Source organism: Hypanus sabinus, chromosome 6 (assembly GCF_030144855.1).
Source record: "Hypanus sabinus isolate sHypSab1 chromosome 6, sHypSab1.hap1, whole genome shotgun sequence".
NCBI lineage: Eukaryota > Metazoa > Chordata > Chondrichthyes > Myliobatiformes > Dasyatidae > Hypanus > Hypanus sabinus.
Genome location: NC_082711.1, coordinates 172,050,931 through 172,078,184, shown reverse-complemented (window position 1 = coordinate 172,078,184; position 27,254 = coordinate 172,050,931). Strand labels below are relative to the sequence as shown.

Here is a 27,254-nt window from a genome sequence, read left to right as displayed (position 1 = left end):
GAGCTTGCAGAACCAATCTTCATAAGATATGCTCTCTAATCCAGGTAAAGCTCCTCTGCATGCTCTCTAAAGCTTCCACATCCTTCCTATAAATCCTGTCTTCTGCTGTCTCAAGGTTAATGCCGGCCTGCTACAGGGCACAAGATTAAAGAGCACTTCTTTCCTAGGGAACAAAGAGGTAGTAATGTGGAAGGACCCTTACCTGGCCACCTCAGGAGACTGTTTGACAGCGAGCAGGATGTGTTCAGTGTTAATGAAGAGAGCCCAGCAGGGGAAACAGAAGATCATGAGGATGATGATCCCTCGCTGGAGAATCACTCCGATCCTCTTCAGGTTTCTGCTGCCAAATGTCTGGAAAAAAAAAATCAGAGGAAATTTCTTTAAAAACATCACTCACATGTCCACTCAGCCCTCAAATGGTAAAAAGCTCAGTTCTCTGAATTGCATTTATGGAAGACAGAACAGGCCATTCGGCCCACAATATCTGAGCTGACCCACAATGCCTTTGAAACCTTGCTGCCATCTCTACGTCCACCACTACCTCTTGGCATCAAGGGCCAGACACCGTACCACACTCTCTGCCTCAAACATCCACCCTCTCACCCTAAAACGCAGCTCTGCTCTCTGAGGCCTCCCTGTAGTTCACTGATCATCATATCTAAACAGAGAGAATGCTGGAGAAATCAGCCAGTCAGGCAGCAGCTATGGAGAGAGGAGCTGAGTAACAATCCCTGAGCTCCTGAGGTACTCTGGCATGTTCTGTGACCCAAAGTTCAGCCATGACTTTTACCAGGACTCAAGGACGTGAGCTGTGGGAAGAGACCGAGCAGGCTAGGGTTTAATTTCTTCTGATGTATGAGTCTGACGATGACTTTATCAACAATCGAGGATCAACTTTATTCACCACATACACTTATATTCGCGGTCCACCAATTCCCCCAGGCTCGGGGCTAAAACCCTGACTGAGGAAACAAAATTGTTACGGAAACAGCAATGAAGATTCCTTCTACATCTGAGTGTGACGGTATTCCTGAGTCTCCACCCAGGACTTGCATGAGTGACAGAAGTGAAAACCGAGAGGGAGCTACCGACACAATGAAAGAAGCCCTGAACGTCATCAGAGAGAGAGAGGACCTTCACTGTTGCCCTAAACACCAGCAGTGTAACAGTCAGTCAGCCACTTATTCACATCTATTAGGAATGTGCTCTCTTGGTGCTTTTGGTGAATCTGAGTGTTGGTCAGGACCCAACATGCAATAAAAAAAAATCCAATAGTTATAAAGAATTACATAAAAATAAAATTAGAGGTTAAGGTATGGAGATGGAATAAAATATGCATAAATACCAACATGTATTTACAATGTTACGTAGGTGCCGTGAGGGGGCATAGATGGGATAAATGCAGGTGGCCTTTTCTCCAGGGTAGCGGAATCAGAGGCTCTAGGGTTAAGGTGAGAAGGGAAAGATTTAAGAGGGACCCAAGGGGCAACTTCTTCACAAAGAGGATCCTGTGTATATGAAACAAGCTGTCAGAAGGATTAGTTGAGGTGGGTATGATAACGCTTAAAAGTCACTTAGGTATCTGGATAAAAAAGGTTTAGAGAAATATGGGCCAAATGGGACTCACATGGATGGACATGGATGAGCTGGGTGCCACAGTAGCGTAGCGGTTAGCACGATTCTATTACAACTCAGGGGGTTGGGGTTCAGAGTTCAATTCAGACACTGTCTGTAGGGAGTTTATACATCCTCTGTGTACACGTGGGTTTCCTCCAGATGCTCTGGTTTCCTCCCACAGTCCAAAGATGTACTGGTTGGTATGTGTGTTGGTCAATGTGAATTGTCCTGTGATTATGCTAGTCTTAAATAGGTGCATGCTGGGCAGTGTGGCTCGTTAGGCCGGATGGGCCTGTTTCAAGGCCTTTCATGGGCCTTTGACAAGGTGCCGCACATGAGGCTGCTAAACACAATAAGAGCCCATGGAATTGCGGGAAAGTTACATGCATGGATAGAGCATTGGTTGATTGGCAGGAAACAGAGAGTGGGAATAAAGGGATCCCATTCTGGTTGGCTGCCAGTTATCAGTGGTGTTCCACAGGGGTCTGTGTTGGGGCCGCTTCTTTTTACGTTGCATATCAACGTTTTGGATTATGGAATAGATGACCTTGTGGTTAAGTTTGCTGATGATACAAAGATAGGTGGAGGGGCCGGTAGTGCTGAGGAAACAGAGAGTCTGCAGAGAGCTTTGGATAGATTGGGGGAATGGGCAAAGAAGTGGCAAATGAATTACAATGTTGGAAAGTGTATGGTCATGCACTTTGGTAAAAGAAATAAACGGGCAGATAATTATTTAAATGCGGAGAGAATTCAAAGTTCTGAGAGGCAATGGGAGTCCTCGTGCATGATACCCTTAAGGTTAATCTCCAGGTTGAGTCGGTGGTGAAGAAGGCGAATGCAATGTTGGAATTCATTTCTAGAGGAATAGAGTATAGGAGCAGGGATGTGACGTTGAGGCTCTATAAGGCACTGGTAAGACCTCACTTAGAGTATTGTGTGCAGTTTTGGGCTCCTTATTTAAGAAAGGATGTGCTGACATTGGAGAGGGTTCAGAGAAGATTCACTAGAGTGATTCCGGGTATGAGAGGGTTAACATATGAGGAACGTTTGACCGCTCTTGGACTGTACTCCTTGGAGTTTAGAAGAATGAGGGGGGACCTCACAGAGTGGATGTGGCAAAGTTGTTTCCCATGGTGGGGGAGTCTAGTATGAGAGGACATGACTTAAGGATTGAAGGGCGCCCATTCAGAACAGAGATGCGAGGAATTATTTTAGCCAGAGGGTGGTAAATCTGTGGAATTTGTTGCCACGGGTGGCAGTGGAGGCCAAGTCATTGGGTGTATTTAAGGCAGAGATTGATAGGTATTTGTGTAGTCAGGGCATCAAAGGTTATGGTGAGAAGGCAGGGGAATGGGACTAAAGGGGAGATTGGATCAGCTCATGATGAAATGGTGGAGCAGACTCGATGGGCCGAATGGCCGACTTCTGCTCCTTTGTCTTATGGTCTTCACAATGTATCTCAAAATTAATAAATAAATAAATAAATAACAGGCCTGCTTTCACGCTGTCCAGCTCATTGATCCTTAATGCCCCTTCTGCTGTCTTGGTGTCAAGTTGGCTGTCTGTGTGCTGGTTGAGTTTTGTACCGCGGGGTTCTGTTCCAACTTAGATTGTATGTTAAGTTTCTGAATGGTCAACGTTGCTCTGTGTGTCCACTCCCTAACATCTCAGTGGCTCACTTCTACCTCATTCCCTGAAGGTTAAATCTGGCTCCCAGTTAATGATGGAGAGATGGAGGGTTAGGATCTTTCCACACCTACCTGGGATATGAGGGTGTCACAGGCCGAAGCTAATCCGGCACCAACAGAGATTCCTGATACATTGATCACCTGTGCATAGGTAACAAAAAAATACAGGACTTTAGCAATTCAGTCATAAATGTCTCCACAAGACAAGGAGAAGGGTGACTCTGGATGGGGTAAAGATCGCGTTTCCATTCGAGGTGTGGGCACCATTGGCTGGAGTGGGAAACACTATCATTGTGCGGGGCGTATCGACAGCTGCAACTGAGCTCGACAAACTAAATAAAAGTACAGAAGGGATAAGCGGAGCGGCCATTGTCAGGAGTAGACCAGTGGCGAGAGTAGAAGCGACAGGCTTCGGCGAGGTAAGTGGGTAAGCGGACTTCATTTTTTGGTTTTTCTTTGCTCTTATTTTGAGGAAAAGCGAGCATGTTTGAGGAAGACCTCACTTGGAGTACTGTGTACGGTTTTGGGCTCCTTATTTAAGAAAGATTGGAGAGGGATCCGAGAAGATTCACTAGAATGATTCCAGGAGTGAGAGGGTTAACATATGAGGAACGTTTCACCACTCTTGGACTGTACTCCTTGGAGTTTAGAAGAATGAGGGGGGACCTCATTGAAACATTTCGAATGTTGAAAGGCATGGACAGAGTGGATGTGGCAAAGTTGTTTCCCATGGTGGGGGAGTCTAGTACGAGAGGACTTAAGAATTGAGTATTCGGAACAGAGATGCAAAGAAATTATTTTAGCCAGAGGGTGGTGAATCTGTGGAATTTGTTGCCACGGGTGGCAGTGGAGGCCAAGTCATTGGGTGTATTTAAGGCAGAGATTGATAGGTATTTGAGTAGCCAGGGCATCAAAGGTTATGGTGAGAAGGCGGGAGAGTGGGACTAAATGGGAGAATGGTTCAGCTCATGATAAAATGGCGGAGCAGACTCGATGGGCCGAATGGCCGACTTCTGCTCCTTTGTCTTGTGGTCTTATGTTGGTAGGATTTAGTACTCTGCTCTGGGTGTCGGATGTGGGAATCTTCCAGTCTCCCAGATGGCCACATCTGCGCCACGTGCACCGAGACGCAGCTCCTGAAAGAGCCTGGTAGGGATCTGGAGCTGCGGTTCGATGACCTACAGCTTATTAGGGAGAGAGAACAGGAGATAGAGAGAAGCTACAGGTCAGCCCAAGGCTGCAGGAGTTAGACAAGTGGGTGATGGTCAGGGAAGGGAAGGGAAAGAGCTCAGATAGTGGAGAGCACCCCTGTGGTCACCCCCCTCAGTAATCGTTATCTCGTTTTGGATGCTGCTGAAGGGGGGGTGGGGGGTGACCTGACAGAGGATGACCACGGCGATCGGATCTGGCACTGAGCCTGGTTCCGTGGTGCAGAAGGGAAAGAGGGAAGTGAGGAATGAGGTAGTCAAAGGGGATTTCATAGTGAAGGGATCAGACAGAAGGTTCTGTCAGCCTGATAGAGACACCCGCATGGTGCATTGCCTCCCAGGTGCCAGGGTACAGGGCATCTCGGATCGAGTGCAGAGTATTCTGAAGGGAGAGGGTGAACAGCCAGAAGTCTTGGTACACGTTGGTACCAATAACATAGGTAGAAAAAGGGAGGAGGTCCTGTGGAGAGAATTCAGAGAGTTGGGTAGGAAGCTGAAAAGCAGGACCTCCAGGGTAGTAATCTCAGGATTGCTGCCTGTGCCACGTGCTAGCGAGTGCAAGAATAGCATGATCAGGCAGATTAATGCATGGCTGAGCAACTGGTGTTAGCGGGCAGGGATTCAGACTTTAAGTGCAATACTTTCTGTTTTTCTCAATAAGAAGTAGTTGGCATATTTAAAAATCTTTTCTGGTCTATATTGTCCGTGGGAAGGTGGTGATGGGGCAGAATGATGCAGTGAATCACAAGGATAGATCTGTGTTTTACCGATGGCCTGCATCTATAAATCAGCATTTGAACATACATACCGCTATGGCAAGACAAACGGCATCCAGCTGAACCTTCCCCAGGTGTCCACAGAATATGGAGCTGACTATACCTATGAGAAACACCATTAGCTGGGACAGGACCTGCAGCAGAGAGAGGAAGAATAATTAACATTTTACAGAGTCAATCACTCGTCACTCTTTTTGCGACACGGACGCAGAATATGCTGAAAAACACTCGGCAGATCAGGAGGAGAGGAATAGTCAATGTTTCAGATCCAGGACCCTTTTCCTTCTCGTGAAGGGTCCAACACCTGAAATGTGACTGGGTTCTTGCTCCACAGATGCTGTCCGACCTACTGAGAATTTCTAGAATTTTCCATTTTTTGCTTCAGACTTCCAACGTGTGCCGCTGTTCAAACTTTAACTGTTTTTTGATCTTGTGTTACCTTTTTGTTAAATTTCTAGCTTGTGAAGCTTGCTGAAGGCTTGTCTTTTTAAAACCCATCTCCAAGGCCCTATACTTGGACAAATAATTATTGCTGTTGGCTTACTTACATTTGGGACATACGAATATACTCAGGACTGCTCTCATACTCTCTACACTCACGACAGCATGGCCAGATTCTAATCCCATCTACAAATTTGCAGATGATACCACCGTTGTGGGCCACATTTTAAATAACAATGAGTCAAAGTATAGGAAGGTGATAGAGAACCTAGTGACACGGTTGTCATGACAATGACCTCGCCCTCTATGTCAACGAAGCAGAGGGCTGGTCAATACACACATCTGCTTGGATTTCCAGCATCTGCCAAATTTCTCATTTGAGAAAAGAGCTGGTCGCTTACTTCAGGAAGGGGTAGCCGATGCACATCCTCCTGTTTATATCAATGGTTCGCAGGCTGAGAGAGTGAGAGCTTCAAGGTCGTGAGAGAGAGCACCACCGATAGCCTGTCCCAATCCAGCCACATTGATGTCACGGCCAAAGAAGTCCACCTCTAACTCAGCAACGCACCGCAGACAGCCCTCAGCAACGTTCCCGACGGCCCTCAGCAACGTTCCCGACGGCCCTCAGCAACGTTCCCGACGGCCCTCAGCAACGTTCCCGACGGCCCTCAGCAACGCACCGCAGACGGCCCTCAGCAACGTTCCCGACAGCCCTCAGCAACGTTCCCGACGGCCCTCAGCAATGCACCGCAGACGGCCCTCAGCAACGTTCCCGACAGCAATCAGCAACGTTCCCGACGGCCCTCAGCAACGTTCCCGACGGCCCTCAGCAACGTTCCCGACGGCCCTCAGCAACGTTCCCGACGGCCCTCAGCAACGTTCCCGACGGCCCTCAGCAATGCACCGCAGACGGCCCTCAGCAACGTTCCCGACGGCCCTCAGCAATGCACCGCAGACGGCCCTCAGCAACGTTCCCGACGGCCCTCAGCAATGCACCACAGACAGCATCCTATCTGGGTCCATCACTGCTTGGTACGGCAACTGCTCTGTCCGTGACCATGAGAAGAATTGTGGACATGGCTCAGTACAAGACAGTCCCCACCAAGGACTCTGCCTACACTTCTCACTACCCCAGTAAGGCAGCCAGCATAAATTAAAGACACACCCACCCCAGCCATTGTCTCTCTCCCCTTCATTCAGGCAGAAGGTACAAAAGCCTGAAAGCACCTCCACCTCCACAAGGACTGCCTCCACCCTGCTGTTATAAGACCATTGGACGGTTCCCTAGTATGGCAAGATGGACTCTTGACCTCACAATCTATCTGGTTAGGATCTTTCACCTTATCGACTGCCAGTAATACTTTATTCTGCATTGTTATCATTTTCCTTAGTTATCATTATCATTTCCTCAATGGACTGTTGTAATGAAATGATCTGCATGACTAGCATGCGAATATTATCTGTATCAAATTGTTTGTTGCTGTCGCGTGTACCAAGGTACAGTAAAAGGAAGTTTTTCACTGTACTTTGGTACATGTGACAATAACAAACTAATTTACCAATGGCTTTGAGCTAATCCACACCCTAACACAGCATTCTCCAACATGCTGTTTACAAGTTCTGTAAAGATCAGCTTTATGTCACAGGAACTGTGAAATGCACCATTTACGGCAATGACCAACACTGCCCAAGGATGGATGTGCTGGGGAAGCCCACGAGTGTTGGCACACTTCTGGTGCCAACATAACATGACCACAACTTACTAACCCTAACCAGTATGTTTTTGGAGTGTGGGAGGAAACCAGAGCACCCGGAGGAAACCCACACAGTCGTGAAGAGAACATACGAACTCCTTACAGACAGCGGCGGGAATCGGGTTGGCGGGCTGGCGCTGTGGTGCGTTACGCTAACCACTAATGGCGGTAAGGTGATACACTAGTTAGACATCTGGATCAGAATATAATGGTGCTGGAAGATTAATGATTTAACTTGTGAGGTTTCAGAGTCAGCATCGCCTTCTAAAACCACTCCCCGTAAACCTGACTGCTGCTTACACACATTGCAATAGTGACCACATTTGGCTGATTTGTGATGGCCAGATCAATGCTAACAAAAAACATTCTCTTCAACTCACTCTTTCCTCCTTTGCGGTTTCATTCAGTTAAAGTCCAGCAGCCCACTTTAGCGACGATAGCTGTCAATGCAGGCCACCAAATCCCTCCCTCGCCTGACCCCTGGTGGCCCTGTGGAGAACTGCAGGTCACAATGCCCCTCAAACTCAGGGGAAGAGGGTATTGAGCTCATCTAAAGACAACTCTCTCACTAAAGGAGAGCCTGCTGTAACTGGAGCATCAAACATTGAACAATACAGCACAGAACAGGCCCTTCAGCCCACAATGTGCTGACCTTTTAACTTACTCTAAGATCAGTGTAACCCTTCCCTCTTTCACAGCCCCCCACTTTTCTCTCATCAATGTGCCTGTACAAAAAATTTGTTAAATGTTCCTACTGGAATTGGCTCTGTCACTGCCACTGGCAGGACATTGCTTGCACTCACCACTCTCTGTAAAAAAACGTACCTTTAACATCTCCCCAGACTTTCCTCCGATCACCTCAAAATTAGTCTCCCTCATATTAGCCATTTCCATGCTGGGGGATAAAAAGATCTCTGCGTATCCACTCGAACTACACCTCTTATCTTGTATAACTTTATCAAGTTGCCTCTCATCTTCCTAAAGGTAAATTTTCAAATCAAGTTATTCCAAGTTATTTGAAGTATATGAACTGGTATGGAAATACCAGTGCCCAGGAATGGAAAAGTCCACAGCAAATGGTGGATACAGCCCAGTCCATCACAGGCAAAGCTCTCCCCACCACTGAGTAGATTTAAATGGAGCACTGCCACAAGAAAGCAGTATCTATCATTATGGACCATGCCCACCTACCACCATTGGGCCTTAGGTTCAAGAACAGCTAGTGCCACACAGCTCCTGGTCTTCATGTGTGGTTAAGCCCGGTGGAACCATTTCTACTGACAGGAGAAGGGGCAAAGGCGGGTTACTGGCACCTTAAAACCATTTGCTTCAGGCAGATGAGGTAATCAGCCATGGTTGGCCTCACACCTCACATTACCCCCACAACCATCAGGCTCCTGAACAAGTGTGGCTAACTTCACTCGCCTGAGCACTGAACTGATTGCACAACCTACAGACTCGCTTTCAAGGACTCTTTACAACTCAGTTTTATGTTTGTATTTGCACAGTTTGTCTTCGGTTCTCTGTCAGTCTTTATGTATAATTTTTTAAAATTCTATTGTACTTATTTATTTTCCTGTAAATGCCCACAAGGCAATGAATCTCAATCACATATGTACGTGGTAACGTATACATACTTTGACAGTAAATTTGATTTTGAAGTTACTCTGCCAAAAGTTTTATACGTGTTTTAATATCACCATTTAGAGCATCAGACAGACATATAGTAAGGCAAACACGAGGAAATCTGCAGATGCTGGAAATTCAAGCAATGCTGGTGGAACGCAGCAGGCCAGGCAGCATCTATAGGGAGAAGTGCTGTCGACGTTTCGGGCCGAGACCCTGGTCAGGAGGGTCTATTCCACTCTAAACCAGGGGCACCCAACCTGGGGTTCATGGACCCCTCAGCTAATGGTAGGGTCCACGGCGTAAAGAAGGTCGGGAACTCAGCTGTAAAGCTTTCACATCCACATATCTGCATTTTTTAAAACATTTTTAAGATGTTTTTATTTTACCTACTTCCTCTGGCACCTCGTTCCATTTCCTGACCATGAAGGAGTTACCTACCCATGCCCCACCGCCCGCCTCCCCTGCCCACCACCCTGAATTCCCTCCATGTCTTTCTCCTCTCACTTTAAACCCATGTCCTCTAGTTTTTGGTTCCTCAACCCTGAAGAGAAGGCGTGTATTCACCAAATCGGTGCCCCTCATGATTCTATACACATGTGTAAGGTCACCTCTCAACCTCCGACTCTAAAGAATAAAGCCTTAGTCTACCCAATCCTACCCTATAGCTCAGGCAGGTGTATTGACAACATTCTTGTAAATCTTTGTACTCTTTCCAGCATAATTAGTTTTGTGGTAGATAGGATCGTAAAGAGAGCTTTTGGCCCATTGGCCTTCAGAAACCAGAGTACTGAGTACAGGAGTTGGGATGTTATGTGGAATTGTGCAATGTGCTGATGAGGCCACTGCAGGAAAGATACCAATATGACTGAAAGAGTACAGCGAAAGTAGATTGAGGCCTGACTTGGAGTATGGTTTGCAGTTCTGGTAACCAACCTACAGAAAAGACATCCGTAAGATTGGAAGTGTACAGAAAAAAAGTTACCAGGATGTTGCCTAGACTTGAGGACCTGAGTTACAGGGTAAGGTTGAATAGGTTAGGACTTTATTCCCTGGGGTGTAGGAGAATGAGGGGAGATATGGTAGAGGTGTACAAAATTATGAGGGGCATAGAAAGGGTGAACGCAAGCAGGCTTCTTCCACCAAGGTTGGGTGAGACCAGAATTAGAGGCCATGGGTTAAGGGTGAAAGGTGAAGTATTTAATGGGAACTTGAGGCGTTGCTTCTTCACTCTGAAGGTGGCGAAAGTGTGGAACGAGCTGCCCGTGGAAGTGGTGGATGTGGGTTCAGTTTCAACGGAGGAGTAGGGAGAGCTATGGTCCCGGTGCAGATTGATGGGACCAGGCAGAATAATAGCTCAGCCCAGAAAGGATGGGCCGAAGGGCTTGTTCCTGTGCTGTAAAGCTCCACGACTCTCTGAATATCATAGAAAAGCATCCTGTGGTCTTTCTGCAGATGGCCGATATCCAGAGTAACACAGACACAGAGTGCTGGAGGATCTCAGCAGGTCAGGCAGGAATAAGCAGTCGATGTTTCATGCTGAGAGTCTTCATTGCCTGATATCTTGATGAAGGGTCTCGACCTGAAATGACAGCCCTTTAGTCGTTTCCATAAACGCTGCCTGATCTGATCTCCAGCATTTTGTGTCTGTTATCTGCGGTGTTGATTTCAATTAAAGAGAAATGTTACCCGATAACAATGTTACAACTGCAGCAAAGCTTATCAGTCATGGCCCAAACAGAAGGAATTGAAGGGAAGGCTGAGAGTGTGGTGTTGAAGAAACCCAGCTGTTACATTCTGACAAAGCCTCTGAGATGTCTCAAAACTGCTGCTTTAAGCTCATCTTTTTTTAGATAATTGACTTCAGAACCCTGTAAGCTAAAACCGTGGCTAAGCCACTCACTAAAAGGTGACTTTTGTAGACTTCCCCTTCAAAACAAGGAGGAAAATTCTGGAATCAAGGCTCGTGGTACTGTCCACAAGCACTGAAACTGGCCACTTGGCCCACTCGGAACTGATACCCCTTCCGTGAGGTGGGGTAAATGCTGGATCGCATCCCTGTCTGAATCACATATCCTTCACAAACAAGAGAAAATTTGTAGACGCTGGAAATCCAAGCAATGCACACACAAAATGCTGGAGGAGCTCAGCAGGCCAGGCAGTATCTGTGGAAAAAAGTACAGTCGACGTTTCAGGCCGAAACCCTTCGGCAGGACTGATCCCTCCATTCGTTTCGTGTCTGATGATCTGTCAGTGTCTGAGCTTCCACACCATTCTCCATGGAAAATTTCAGAGATGGGTGGCTTCCTGGCTGAAGCAGATTCCCTTCACGCTCGTCTGAAATGGTTGATCTGATAAGCTGGGACCATGGCCCAAGTCCTATACCCTCCATCCTCAGAAACAGCCTCTGAGCATCTGTCCTGACGACAGTCTAAAGAAGGATTTATTGAGCAATAGAGCATGAAAACAAGCCCTTCAGCCCACTAGTCCATACTAACCAAGTTTCCCATCTAACCTAGTCTTATTTGGCCCATATCCCTCTTAACCTTCCCTATCCACATATCTGTCCAAGTGTCTTTTAAATGTTGTTAATTATACCTCCTCTGGCACCTCATTCCATACACTGACCAGTCTGAACGAAAAAGATGTCCTCAGGTTCCTATTAAATCTCTCCCCTCTCACCATCAGCCTGTGCCCTCTAGTTCTTGATTGCCCAACCCTGGGAAAAATGCTGTCCCCATTCACCCTGTCTATGCCCCTCGTGATTGTATACACTTCAAAAGGTTGCCCTTCATTTTCCTGCGCTCCAAGGAATAGAGCCCCAACCTACTCAACTTCTCTCCTTGAGTCCTTGAGTCCTATCAATACCCTCATTAAAGCTCTCTGCACTCATTCCAGTTTATCTTCGCTATAGCAGGGTGATCAAGAATGAAGACAATATTTCAAATGCAGAGAGGTGATTTTCACCTTCATTTTGTGTGTCATGTCATACGATGTGGACAATCATGCACTTTAATCCAAGGAGTTATCTTTGGCAGTGGGGACCTCTATCGCACTGTTGTTCTAATTCTTTTCTCTATCCGTGACCATGCTTGTTCTTGGAAATTTTTTCTACAGAAGTGGTTTGCCATTGCCTTCTTCTGGGCAGTGTCTTTACAAGACGGGTGACCCCAGCCGTTATCAATACCCTTCAGAGATTGGCTGCCTGGTGTCAGTGGTTGCATATCCAGAACTTGAGACATGCACCATCTGCTCGTACGACCATCCACCACCTGCTCCATGGCTTCACGTGACCCTGATCGGGGTGGAGGGAGGGGCTAAGTAGGTGCTACACCTTGCCCAAGGGTGACCTGCAGGCTAGCAGATCTTACACCACCTTTGGGAGAGACATATATCCACCCTGCTTCCCCACGATCTTACATCCTACAAATTCATAGCATCCTACAAACATAGCATCCTACAAATTCATATTACCTTGCAGTATCCCAAATTTTGGAAAATCTATGCTCACTCAGTGAAGGCAGATGGACCTATTCTGCTTTAGTCAGAATAAGTGAGTTCTAAATTGCACTGCGGTCGCAGGATTGATACTGTACATTGATACAAGTAGATTTTGGGTAATTGGGCCATTGGTTAATCAGGACAGATGCTTATTTGAGACAACGTCTAGAGAACAAAATCTAATCAAGAAAATCCCTTTGTTTATTTGGGACACTATGCCACTTAATTGGGACAGGAGACTGTTGTTAAACAATTTCAGAATCAAGTTTAGTGTCACTGACATATATTGTAAAATTTCTTGTCTTGCGGCAGCAGTACATTGCAAACCTAATAATAAAAACTATCTATTATATTAAGTACATACAAAGAAAGAAAATCAAATTAAATAAGAAGTGCAGAAAGAGAGGGGGAAATACCGAGGTAGTGTTCATATTGTGGCGATGGGTAAATTGCAAGTAGGTCAAGGTCTTTGCTAAGGCGTGAGTTGATTCTCACCACGACCAGCCTCTCAAAGCACATCATCCCAGTAGATGTGAGTGTCACTGGGTGATAGTCACTGAGGCTGCTCACCCTGATCTTCCTGGGCACTGGTATGATTGCCGCCCTTTTGAAGCAGGTAGGAACCTCTGACTGCAGCAGAGAGAGATTGAAGATGTCCTTGAACAGTCCTGCCTGTTGGTTGGCTCAGGTTTTCCAAGGTACACCATCAGGGTCTGCTGCCTTGCGAGGGTTCACCCTCTTGAAAGGCGTTCTGACGTAGGCCTCTGAGACCGAGATCACGGGGTCACTAGATACTGCAGGGATCCACAGTCAAATGTTGTCCATTTTATCTGCCGAGGGAGTTTTCCGATGTACTTTCTGCCATCATCCCGGTAGCAGTGTACTTTCCACTGGTCAGTGTTAGGCGGGCACCGGAGGAGCTGGGCAATGTACTCAGCAGGTACGTCAGTCACGTGCACTTGTGTGGCCATTTGACACTGTTTGTGCTTAGAGTGAGCAGTTTTTAAAATAGAAATCAGTTGCGTCTGCTTGTGTTATGTTATCCACTTGGGCAGGCAGACGCTGATTCAAAAAGCAGGAAATATGAAGATGAGGGAAAAGATGAAGTTGACACATCTGAATTTGCGCTAGCGAGTACACAGGATGCCCAGAAATTCATTGCTGGATTACAATATTACTTCATTCAGGAGGGCAATGAAAGCACTCCATTATCTGCACTAGGTGTCTGCACTGATTTTGTTCATTTACAGTCAATCAAAAGAACACGGCAGCATACACTGGATGAGTTCCTCCAGCGAGAACTCGATGAAGTACTAGAAACTAATACAGTATTATAGTACTGTAATAGTATTGGCAATGTTCTAATTTGTTCTGTACTTCAGTTAAGTACATAACGTGCTATTCATTTAAATGTAGTTTGTATTTTTTTAAAATAATTAACCAGAGTATTGATGTGTTGATATTGAGCATCAACAACCCATCAACGTTCTAGTCTGGATGCGCCCCGATTCACCGGAATATTGATCACGGGTGAAACGTTATCAATCAATCTAAACAGCAGCTTTTAGACAGCTCACGGGCTTTGCAAATGTACAGATGTCAGACTGCAGCAGCCCTCTTCTTCCATAAGACACAAAGAGAATTAGGCCATTCAGCTCATCCGGTCTGTGTCATGGCTATTCCATCATATCCGATTCATTATCTCCCTCAATCCATTCTCCTGCTTTTCTCCCGTAATCTTTGATGCCCTTACTAATCAAGAACCTCTGTTTTAAATATTCCCAATGACTTGGCCTCCACGGCCATCTGTGGTGATGAATCCCATGGATTCTCTGGTTAAACCCTCTGTTTAAAGAAATCCCCCCTCATCTCTGTTCTAAAGGGACCTCCTTATAATCTGAGGCTGTACCCTATGGTCCTAGACTCCCCCACTATGGGAAACATTCTCTCTACATCCACTCTGAGGCTGTACCCTTTCGTCCTAGACTCCCCCACTATGGGAAACATTCTCTCCACATCCACTCTATCTGTACCCTCTGGTCCTTGACTCCCCCACTATAGGAAACATTCTCTCCACATCCACTCTATCTGTACCCTCTGGTCCTAGACTCCCCCACTATAGGAAACATTCTCTCCACATCCACTCTATCTGTACCCTCTGGTCCTAGACTCCCCCACTATGGGAAACATTCTCTCTACATCCACTCTATCTCTACCCTCTGGTCCTAGACTCCTCCACTATGGGAAACATTCTCTCTACATCCACTCTATCTGTACCCTCTGGTCCTTGACTCCCCCACTATGGGAAACATTCTCTCCACATCCACTCTATCTGTGTCCTCTGGTCCTAGACTCCCCCACTATAGGAAACATTCTCTCCACATCCACTCTGAGGCTGTACCCTCTGGACCTAGACTCCCCCACTATAGGAAACATTCTCTCCACATCCACTCTATCTGTACCCTCTGGTCCTAGACTCCTCCACTATGGGAAACATTCTCTCCACATCCACTCTGAGGCTGTACCCTCTGGTCCTAGACTCCCCCACGATGGGAAACATTCTCTCCACATCCACTCTATCTGTGTCCTCTGGTCCTAGACTCCCCCACTACAGGAAACATCCTCTCCACATCCACTCTATCTGTGTCCTCTGGTCCTGGACTCCCCCACTATAGGAAACATCCTCTCCACATCCACTCTATCTGTACCCTCTGGTCCTAGACTCCCCCACTATGGGAAACATTCTCTCCACACCCACTCTATCTGTACCCTCTGGTCCTAGACTCCCCCACTATAGGAAACATTCTCTCCACATCCACTCTGAGGCTGTACCCTCTGGTCCTAGACTCCCCCACTATGGGAAACATTCTCTCCACATCCACTCTATCTGTACCCTCTGGTCCTAGTCTCCCCCACTATGGGAAACATTCTCTCCACACCCACTCTATCTGTACCCTCTGGTCCTAGACTCCCCCACTATGGGAAACATTCTCTCCACACCCACTCTATCTGTACCCTCTGGTCCTAGACTCCCCCACTATAGGAAACATTCTCTCCACATCCACTCTATCTGTACCCTCTGGTCCTAGACTCCCCCACTATGGGAAACATTCTCTCCACATCCACTCTATCTGTACCCTCTGGTCCTAGTCTCCCCCACTATGGGAAACATTCTCTCCACATCCACTCTATCTGTACCCTCTGGTCCTCGACTCCCCCACTATGGGAAACATTCTCTCCACATCCACTAAGCCTTTCAATATTTGGTGGATGCAATCTTCCTTTGCCACAGTATCAGCTTTTCCTTAATGTGAACATTGAACAATTTTGCAAAGTTGACCCATAACTACATAAAGAGGTGTGAAGGGATTTGATAAAACTTAGGTCAAAAAGCAGGATCTTAAGGACATTTAGATTATCATTCTTTTCTCCCAGTATCACTTACAAAGACTTCTCTCTGTACCTTTATAATTTCTAGGCTACACAATTTCAACAAATTGTCTTTTCTCCTTCAGGTTGGGACAGACTAGAATAGAGGTCATATGTGAAGGGTGAAAGGTGAAAGAGTTGAGGAGGACCCGAGGTGGTAACTCTTCACTCAGAGGGCAGTGAGAGTGTGGAATGAGCTGCCGGCAGAAGTGGTGGATGTGGGTTTGATTCCAACATTTAAGAGAAGTTTGGATAGGTACATGGATGGGAGGGGTGTGGAGGGCTATGGTCCAGGTTCAGATAAAGACTTGGAGAAAGAAATGGTCAGTGTGGTCTAGATGGGCTGAAGGGTCCATGTCATTGCTGTAGTGCTCTGTGACTCTGAATTCCTAGTTAGTTCACTTTACTCCACTCTCAGTAACCATTATCCAAAACTAGAATCCCTCCAGGACCACAACCCTGCCGTGCATGTCTCAATGACTCGGAGAGCGATGTTGGCTACAATCAGGGCCTTGTGCTTTGGCTCTTGGCAGGGCCACCCATGTCAAACAGTAGAAGCCAGACCAGGAGTGGTCCACCGGTCCTCCAGGTTTGGGGGTCCAGGTCAGGGCTAACAACCCTGACTGGTCAAACAAAACTGTTACGGAAACAGCGATGAAGAATCGTTATACGTCTGAGTGCGACAGTATTCCCGAGTCTCCACCCGGGGCTAATGTGACTGACTGGAGCGAGAACTGAGAGGAAGCTACTGACACGATGGAGGAAGCCCTGAACACAGCCAGAGATGGAGGACCTTCATTGCTGCCATAAACAGCAGCGGTGTAACGGGCAGCAAGTTAGTAAATTATACCAGAATAGAAATTGGTTAATTATTGTCACATGTACTGAGATACAGTGAAAAGCTTGTCTTGCAAACTCTTCGTACAGATCAGATCATTACACAGTGCACAGAGAGATAGTGCAAGACAAAACAATAACAGAATGCAGAATGAAGTGTAAAAACTATAGATAAACTGGGGTACAAGATCAGAACTCCTGGTAACCCTCCACTAAATTACAAGTATTTTATTAGGACAATAATTTTAAAAAACCTTGATACATGTTTGTTGCTGGTAAGAGCAGTGCTTATTATTCCTTCCTTCCTTCCTTCCTGGTTAAATGATACTTCACAATGAAATTCACATTATTCACTTCCTATCCCTGCATGGCTGTACTCTTCTTATTCCTTGGAACAGATCTCTCCTGTTTATTCTCTACATCTTTCTTCCTCCAAAACTTAAAACTCTTCTTACCTTGGGGATGAAGTGGAACCTAGGAGTGACAGTGGTGGTGTCAGTTGGAAGAGGATGGTAAAGGATGAAGACTGAAATCACCAGTAGAAAATGGAAAAATGGAGGGCTAAGTGGGAAGGAAGGGTTAGACTGATCTTGGAGTAGGTTAAAAGGTTGGCTTAGCATTGTTTGTAGGGCCTGTTCTGCGCTGCAAAGTTCTGTGTTCCATGTTCTTAAGAAACAGAAAGAAATGCTAAATTACAATGCTGGAATGGCGCGCTATCTGAAATTATTGAACTGGAGGTTGAGTCTGGAAGGCTGTACTATGCCATTCAAGAAGACGGTGTGCTGATTCTTGAAATGACATGGATCTTCTCTGCAATGATCAGAGTGGAAGTAAGATGGCGAATTGAAGCAGATCACCCTTGTGGATTGAGCAGAGGTGTTCTGTCAGTCAGTCCACTCATATGCTTTTGATTTCTCCTACACATTGTGAGCACCTCAACCAGCAGTAGTGCTTTTCCCTGTATGTTAATGACTGTACTGGTGTCTTCTCTGACCCTTTCGCAGAATATTCCATTCAGTTTACAATGGCAATCCAGTTGTTGTTACCTTAGTTTTCCATACTAAGTGGAAAGGAATCATTAGATGGATGTTGGAATAGGTTAAAAGGTCGGCACAACAAGGGGGCATAGTTGTAAGGTGCTTGGAAGTTGGTACAAGGGGGATGTCAGAAGTAAGTTTTTCACACAGAGAGTGGTGGGTGCATAAAATAGGGTCTTTTAAGAGAGGTAGGTACATGGAGCTTAGAAAAATAGAGGGCTATGCAGTAGGGAAATTCTAGGCAGTTTCTAGACTACCTTACATGATCGGCACAACATTATAGACTGAAGGGCCTGTAATGTGCTGGAGATATCTATGTTTCTAATATTTGGGCTGAAAAGCTTGTATTGTGCTGTACAGTTCTATGTTCCCCCAGACCCCACTTTGCTTATTCATCAGCCCTTACGTCCTCCCTCCTGCCACTATCCTACCACTGGCTCCCTCTTCTATTCTCCCGATCCACCCCAACTTTTTCTGCAATTTTAAACTATTCTTATGTTTAACTTTTCCAAAGCATCAACTTTAAACGTGAATGCCGATTCTCTCTCCTCGGACACCGCCTGATTGGCTGAATCAAGCATTTTTTTTGTTGTTTTTAATTTCAGTACCTGCATTATTTAGCTTTTGTACCAAAGCAGGTTATTGTTCCAAGGGCCATAAAGCCTAGCCTCACTCTCCCGCTTCCACCAAGTAATGCCAATGTTATTCTGCAATAAATATACCACAGAGGTACAATATTTTACAGTGAGTAGCTTGGGAAAAGAAACTGATAAAAGATAAAGATTAGATTCATTTATCACATGTACATCAAAGCACACAGCGAAATGCATCGTTTGTATCAGATCAAATCAGCGAGAATTGTGTCGGGCAGCCCACAAGTTTTGCCACGCTTCTGGCACCACCATAGCAAGCCCACAACTCACTAACCTTAACCTATCTGTCTTTGGACTGTGGGAGGAAGCCAGAGCACCCAGAGGAAATCCACTTGGCCATGGGGAGAACATAAACTCCTTAAAGACAGCGATGGGATTTGAACCCCAACCATACAGATGGTGCTGTAAAGTGTCTCACTAACTGCCCCGTAAAGGCCATATTCTGACTCTGATGTAACAATGCATCTGCAAAACACCTCAAAGTAAAGTTTCAAAGTATACAACCCTTAGATTTGTCTTCTTGTGGGCCGTCATGGTACAAAGAAATACAATAGAATCAGTGAAAGGCTACGTACAACAAGGCTGACAAACAGCCAGTGTGAAAAAGTCAACAAACTGTGCAAAATGAAGACCAACAAATAATAAATTATCATTTGTGGACTGAAAGTTGTACTCATTGACAACAGTGAAAAACGTGTTGATTCTTTGAATGAGAGCTGGAAAGGTCCTGAGTGTAAAATGCTTGGCTATGGGCGGCCTTAATCTACGGCCAAGGTTTGGCGGCCATGAACCTTACTGAGAGGTTGGATGAATTTCTGTTGTTTCCTCTGGAGTGGTGGAGGTTGAGGGTAGAGCTGATAGAAGTTTATAAGATTTTGAAATGCAAAGATAGGATAGTCAGCTAGTATCATTTTACCAAGCTCAAAATGTCTAATAGCAGAGGGAGTAGTTTTAGTATGATAGGAGACGAGCAGGGCATTTTTTATTAAACACAAAATTGTGGAATGTGCTGCTGGGGTGTTGGTGGAAGTAGATATAAGAGGTGCTTAATTAAGTTTTAATTTTTACGAGGGTCTTGGATAAACTGTGAGAGGCGGGGTGGAGATATGTCTCTACCAAAGGAGGTGTAACGTGCTCCTTCCTGCTACCCTGCAGGTCACCCTGGGGCAAAGTGTGGCACCTGCTTCGCCCCTTGCCCAGATCAGGATTATGTGAAGCCATGGGAGCAGGTGGTGGATGGTCGTATGAGCAGCCGGTGTACATCACAAGCCCTGGTTATGCGATCACTGACGCCAGGCAGACAATCTCTGAAGAGTATTGATAACGGCTGGGGTCACCCGTCTTGTAAAGACACTGCCCAGAAGAAGGCAATGGCAAACCACCTCTGTAGAAAAATCTGTCAACAACAATCGTGGTCAAAGATTGCCCATGTCATACAATGATGATGAAATAGAGCATGGGGGGGGGGATACGGAATTGTGTAGGCAGCAGTGAGTAGTTTAGTTTGGTGTGTGATCACTTGTTTAATTAATTTGGCACAGCATTGTGGGGCAAAGGGTCTGTTCCTATGCTGTACGTTCAGTCCTACATTCTGATTGGGCAGAAGGGCTGAGTGACCTCCCCATTTAGAACTCCCTACCTCACACATGCCTGAAGCAATTAATTAAATCCTGCTAAGCTTTATTTCGAATTCAAAACAGAAACAGGAAGAACTTTGGTCTGAAATAATAGATCTCATTCTCTCCGACAGATACTGCCTGACCTACTAAGTTTCCAGTGTTTTCTAGTTTTATTTCTGATTTTCAGCATCTGCAGGGTTTTTACCCTCCCATTTGAAGTTTATTTTTTGATACAAAAATTCAAAAGTAAATTTATTATCAAAGTACGTATTTGTCACCATATACAAACCTGAGATTCATTTTCTTGCAGGCATACTCAATAAACCCATAGAATAATAACCACAACAAAATCAATGAGTGACCGCACCAACATGGGCATGATACTGCCGAGGCATTAACAAGCAGCTCGTCCCATGAAAATTCATTCAATAAAACGACAGATGCTGGAAATCTAAACTAACAACAGAAAATGCCGGCAACACCAGGCAGGTCGAGCAAAATCCCTTGACGATGAAGGGTCCGACCTGAGGCACTGACTCCGTTTATCTCCCCACAGGTGCTGCCCGAACTTTTGAGTGTTTCTGGAGGATCTCAGCAGGCCAGGCAGCATCTACGAAGGGGAATAAACAGTCAGTGTTTCAGGCCAAGACCCTTCTTCAGTCCTGGTGGAGGGGTCTCGGCCCAAAGCGTCGACGGTTCATTCCTCTCCAGAGCTCCTTCAGCATTTCGTGGCTGCGTGCTTTTTCTTAAAGACAAGATAAACTTCATTCATAATAAAACAGTATTTATTTATCGGAATAAGCCATGCAATGTCTTTTCATTCTTAGCAACACACACACAGAATGCTGGAGGAACTCAGCAGGTCAGGCAGCATCTGTGGAAACGACATGGGAGCAGAATTAGGCCATTTGGCCCATCGAATCTGAACAGAACAAAGAGTTGATGTTCTTTCTTTGGACTCCGTCATCTCTCATTTTCATGTTTTACATTCAGCAGCGTTCTTTTACATTCCTACACGTCAACAGCACCCTCCGTTAACAACAATAACTGAGGATTTTCCTCACCCAATCCGACCCCTTCCTCTCCAACCGTGTGTGTGAACTCCGGATTTCCAGCACCTTCGGCGTCTCTTGCGTCCGACAAGCTCTGCTGCTATTAAGTGGGGATTACCTGCTCCTTATTACCTTACTATTCATACTACACCAGACTGCTGTTGTATTCACTGCCTTCCAAAAGAATATTTCATTACCCGGGTAATCTAGGGAGATCCTGACATTCTTTCCCGCTACCGATAAATTGTAATATTTTCTCTTGGAAATCAGATCACGTGAACTTTAAAAGTTTGGGAAGATAAACTTACCACTGGACCGGCCAATCGGAAAAGATCCTTTACTTCTTTCCAGCAGTTCAGGGGGATCAAACTTCTGATTTTCCTCAGTAGTGGAGTCTGGGTGACGGCGGGGAACGTTGTTCGCTTCGGTTCGCTCATCCTCCTAGTTCTCCAGTAACCGGAGAAATAACGGGCTCGTCGATTGCTTCAGTTACTGCCTTTAAATACAAGCGTTCAGATTCCAGCGCAGACGCGATGGTCTCCCGACATCACCTTATACTGCAGGGCTCCGCTAGCGCTCTGGAGCGGCTGCCCCTGTGAGCTGGGCTCGCTCCGCTCCGTGGAAATCGGGGAAGACTCGCCGCCGCCGCCGCCGCCGCAAAGCGATCATTGTTCGGGTCTCGGTCTCTTTATCCCCCTTCGTGGATGCCTTTTGACTTGCGAAGCCTCTCCAGAATTGTGTTTGTCAAGATTTTCACTAACTGCAGATCCTCCCGTGTTCATGCTGGGTTGTTGTGGTGACTGGGTGGGGAGGAGAGAGTGCAGTTTCTGATTAAGTGCCTGTTACCCACAGATAACTCTTGCCTTGTTTATCCAAGTTTGCTCAAGAAATTCTTTGCCATGTTGAATTTCCCAATCGTTTAATATTAACCCATGGTCCTACTTTCAAGATAAAAATTTTTTTTGAAAGTTGACCTTTTCGTTCTCAAAGGACACTCTTTCCTCTGATACACAAAGTCACATCTCCATTCGGCCCATCAGATTTTTTCTTTCCCAGACCATTACCCCGTACCCCCCCATGTTCTCACACATCCAACAACTTCCAACTGCAACAACACAAGATATAGGAGCTGTTAGGCCATTTGGCCCATTGAGCCTGTTCTACCATTCAATCATATCTGATCTTCTCAATCCCATTCTCCTGCCTTCTGTCTGTAACCCTCAACCTCATTACTACCGAACCTACCAATCTCTACCTCAACCATACCCAATTATTTCGTTTCAACAGTCTGTAGCAATTAATTCACCACCCCCTGGCTGGAGAAATTCCTCCTCATCTCTGTTCTAAAGGGACATCCTTATATTCTGAAGCTGGGCCCTCTGTATCCTGGACGTGCCTACTAATGGAAATATTCACTCTGCATCTATCTGCTCTATTTCAGCTCTTCAGTATTTGGTAGGTCTCCCCTCATCCTTCTGAGCTCCATCAAGTACAGGCCAAGAGCCATTAAACTCTCCGTATCAATCCTCTGGACCCTCCCCAGGGCCAGCAAGTTTTTCTTTTGACCCAGGGCCCAAAATTGCTCAGAATGTTCCTTAATGTAGCTGAACAGCTCACAGGAGATTTCACAAGTGTGCCATTGAAGCAAAATTGTTGTGGAACCTTGTGTGGCCAAAGGCTTGGTAAGGGGGGGGGGCAGCAAGATGCTTGTTCAAGGCCTGGAGTTCTGGGCACTGTCTGGGCTCGAGGCCTGGAGTTCTGGGCACTGTCTGGGCTCGAGGCCTGGAGTTCTGGGCACTGTCTGGGCTCGAGGCCTGGAGTTCTGGGCACTGTCTGGGCTCGAGGCCTGGAGTTCTGGGCACTGTCTGGGCTCGAGGCCTGGAGTTCTGGGCACTGTCTGGGCTCGAGGCCTGGAGTTCTGGGCATTGTCTGGGCTCGAGGCCTGGAGTTCTGGGCACTGTCTGGGCTCGAGGCCTGGAGTTCTGGGCACTGTCTGGGCTCGAGGCCTGGAGTTCTGGGCACTGTCTGGGCTCGAGGCCTGGAGTTCTGGGCACTGTCTGGGCTCGAGGCCTGGAGTTCTGGGCACTGTCTGGGCTTGAGGCCCAAAGCTCAATCAGAAGCCCAGGCTGCGAGTCCACTGGAGAAGTTGGAGGCCCAATGCAAGCCCAGAGGAAGCCAGTCCTGGGATTGGATGGCTATCTGTTTGAATGAATAGGTGGATGGCTGGGAGGGAGGAAAGAGGGCTGGGTTGCTCTTTATTTTGTTGCTGTTGGTCTGTCAAGCATTTGGGCATCGTGTATTGGCATCGGAATGTCGGGCGACATTTGTAGGCTGCCCCCCCCCCACCCCGCACATCCTTGGGTTGCATGGGTTGTTACCTCACATGTCCACTGTATGATTCGATGTAGGTGTGATAAGTAAGTGAAGCAGAATCTGAACCTGTTAAGGTTCTCAGACAATTAGAGAACGGAGCATCTGGAAGCTGGAGTTATATCTGCCACCGGCAGAGTCCTTAAAGTGGGGTTAATTAAGAAGCTATGCTTAGAGAAGACCAGAGATCTTGAACATTTACAGAATTGGAGATTACCAAGGTATAGTGGGTTATGGACCCAATGCTATAGTAGGCTGTGGATCCAGTGTTATAGTAGGTTATGGTCCTAGTGCTGGTAAATGAGATACAATAACTGGGATTTTAATACTTGGTTCCTTAAAGTTGTAATGGTGAGGCAGTAATGGGGATAAGCTCCCACTATCTAATAATGACTGGCGCCTCAGATAACCAAGTCCAGCTCCCACCTTCACGTGAGGCTTAGCCCAGCAAAACCATTTCTACTGAGAGGAGAAAGGGCAAAGGGCAAAGGTGATTTTCTGGTGTCTTAAAACCAGTCACTTTGGGTAGATGGAGCTCGTCAGCCGTGGCTGACTCCTCATCTCGGAGAAGGAAAACTCTGATCTCAAACCTCCACCGCCTTGTGGACATACCCACTCATGGGGAAGGCTTTGGGAGTAAACCCTAAGGGAAAAATCTGGAGCTGGGAGACAGTCCCACAACGTTGACCAGTAGCTCCTGCGATGCTGCTGGTGCCAAGCTATATCGGTCTCTGCCGTTCATTTGGGTTCATCAGATGCGTGAAGAGGGGAAAGTTTGCTGCATGGGCAACAGCTTGCTCCCCATATCATACTTCCCAGACTTGCGTATCTAGACAGCTAGGACCCAACATCCATAGTCATCCCCAACGAACGGAGGCTCACAAATGGGGTTAATGTTTGTAATGGGTATGGTGTGCTGAAAGGCCTGGTTCTGTGCTCTACGCCCATGATGAGGAATGGGGAGGACTATGAAGAGATTTTGATATACATGTTATGCTCAATGGAAAGGCCATTGTAGGTCAACAAGCCTTTGGAATACGGGCAACTGGTACTCCATAATGGCAGCAGAGCTTTAGAGGACCCATTTATCTGGGGGGAAAAGGTCAAGGTTTCACAGAGGAAGCTCTCCACTAGAGCACTTGTGGAGGGGCAACAATTAACGGCTTTACCCGTGAGTCTCACCGCATACGTGAAGACGTTTCTTCTGTGGCTAATTGGGCGAACGCGAGGAAGATGTTCCACCTCCGTGTTGGACGTGCAGAATAAAGGCTCTTCAGACAAGACTAAAATATCAGCCAGATTACTTGGCAACTGGAAATGCCGGGAGGGCACAGCATATTGCAGAAGGACAGGGCACTCAGAGAGATTACTGTGTTGGAGCCAGAAAGCTGGCTTTAATGAGAAGTAATGCGTACATCCTTGTAAAAATGTCACAAAATAAAGTATATAATTACAACAAGAAAATCAAGTAGATTTTGGTGCAAAGTGTCCAGTGTAGCTAAGCACTAGTAATCAGGGTTGTGTGGGTTGGTTCAAGAACAGAACAGATGAAGAGAAGTCGTTATTCCTGAACCTGGTGATGTGAGACTCTAAGCTTCCGTACCTCCTTCCCAATCGGAGTTACTAGAGTTAGTGGGATCTAGAGGGAGTTGAGCTCACATTGGCTGGTTTGCTGATAAGTTACCACAGCCACTGTTGTACTGAGGTGCTTCAAGCCTCACATTTATTTATCGTGTGTCCATCCAGTGGAATGCTCCTCAGGATGTGCTGCAAAGGCGTCACCACAGGTCGCAGTGTCAACATAGCGTGACCACCGTGCTCCTCAGAACAACAAGAGCAGAATGGCAGTGTAATGGTTAGCACAGCGCTTTACAGAACAGGAGACCTGGATCCAATTGGTACGTAGATTGCTCCATGATGAGGCTCCAATTAAATCAGCGGTTGCTGGGCAGTGTGGTTTGAAGGGCTGGACAAGCCTACTCTGCGTTCTATCTCCATAAGTAAGTAAACAACAAGCAAGAAAACAACAACATCCAAACAAGCCCTGTTCCTCCCACCCACACGCGTACACAATCCCCTAATCCCAGGACAGGTCATCTTCTTTGGCCTCTAGCGAATTTGGACTGCGACACAGAAACGTTGGGACTTTGACTCCCCCAGCAGATTTGCAGACCCAGGGCTCAGTTTTCCTTCATCTCATCCTATACCTCAGGCAGAAAGGCCCTCTCAGTTTTCCCTTGCCTGCAACCATTGGATCATACACTCAGTGGCCACTTTATTAGGTACATCTGTTGTTTGATGCAAATAACTAAACAGCCAATCATCTGGCAGCAACTCATGCGGACATGGTCAAGCAGTCCAAACATCAGAATGGGGAAGAAATGTGATCTCAGTGACTTTGACTGTGGGATGATTGTTGGTGCCAGATGGGGTGGTTTGAGTATCTCAGAAACTGCTGATCTCCTGGGATTTTCACACACAACAGTCTCTAGAGTTTACAGAGAATGGTGCAAGACACAAAACATCCAGGGAGCATCAGTTCTCTGAGTGAAAATGCCTTGTTAATGAGAGAGGTCAGAGGAGAACAGCCAGACTGGTTCAAGCTGACAGGAAGGTGACAGTAACTCAAATAACCACGTGTTACAACAGTGGTGTGCAGAAGAGCATCTCTGCATGCACAGCACGTTGAACCTTGAAGTGGATGGGCTACAGCATCAGGACACTACGAACACGTACTCAGTGGCTGCTAAATGGAGATTCCTGGCTCAGAGTGGCTCTCCTGTCCTTTGCATTGATGTTTTCACATGCCATGGGCTCCATCACTCATCCTTCCCTCCTTAAATGGTGAACAGACACCGAACTGGGAATGGCCGAAGGTCAGTCTCACCACACTGAGCTGGCTTCCGCAATCTGTTGCTTCTCTTGAAAACTGAAGTATCGTACCCTGCGTCCGAGACCCCTAAGTGCCACCACTGGGATTATTTGTTGAACTGGTGAATGACGCGGGGAAAAACCAACCTGGTCACCACTGCCAATTCCACCCAACCTCCTGAGCTAACAGTTCCCAACGGGGTCAACATGGATGGAGAATGACCCCAAATGGAATCCTTTGACACAGCGTCTGATATTGTACAGCAGCTGGTGAAACCTGCTGTATCGTGTGTCAGCCATAGCTGTCGGCAGGCAGGCTCCTTGCCAGCCTATGTGATGAAAACATGTTTCCCTGCTTGTATGCGTGAACCGGTGGAGAGATGGGGCACCTGGTCAAGCGGCTGGCTGCTGGCTCCACTGTCCTCCCAGCCCTGGTGCTGCTTGTGCGTGGAGTTGGCACCTTCTCCCCGCGACCCCACTGATTCCCTCGCACATCCCAGCAGGCGAGTGGGTCGAAGGGTTGAGAGCCGCTGTAAATTGCCCCCAAATTGGAGGGAGTTGCTAGGAACGTGAAGAGAATGATTTTTTTTTTGTTAAGATGGCACTGACCTGTGGTCTTCATCAAAACCATGGCGCAGGCTTTTACGCACACCGAATGCTGGAGGAACTCAGCGGGCCAGGCAGCGTCTGGGGAGAGAGTACAGTCGACGTTTCGGGCCGAGACCCTACAACAGGACTGGAGGAAAAAAAAATGCTGAGGAGTAGTTTTGAAAGG

General features: G+C 46.7%; 1 protein-coding gene across 8 annotated transcripts in view; it reads right to left on the bottom strand.

Annotated features, from left to right (window-relative positions):
* Positions 1–27,254, bottom strand: part of LOC132396101 (multidrug and toxin extrusion protein 1-like) — a 102,665-nt gene that overhangs the window by 50,831 nt on the left and 24,580 nt on the right. For 5 of the 8 annotated variants that reach the window (XM_059973535.1, XM_059973532.1, XM_059973533.1 and 2 more), the window contains 5 exons: positions 27,089–27,215; positions 21,547–22,038; positions 5,322–5,423; positions 3,378–3,446; positions 203–351 (listed from right to left, as the gene is read on the bottom strand). In XM_059973535.1, coding sequence (XP_059829518.1) covers positions 203–351; positions 3,378–3,446; positions 5,322–5,423; positions 21,547–21,675 — 449 coding nt within the window. In that variant the 5' untranslated portion in view covers positions 21,676–22,038; positions 27,089–27,215. The remainder of the gene's footprint in view (positions 1–202; positions 352–3,377; positions 3,447–5,321; positions 5,424–21,546; positions 22,039–27,088; positions 27,216–27,254) is intronic. The other 3 variants (XM_059973537.1, XM_059973538.1, XM_059973536.1) reach the window with 2 other exon arrangements.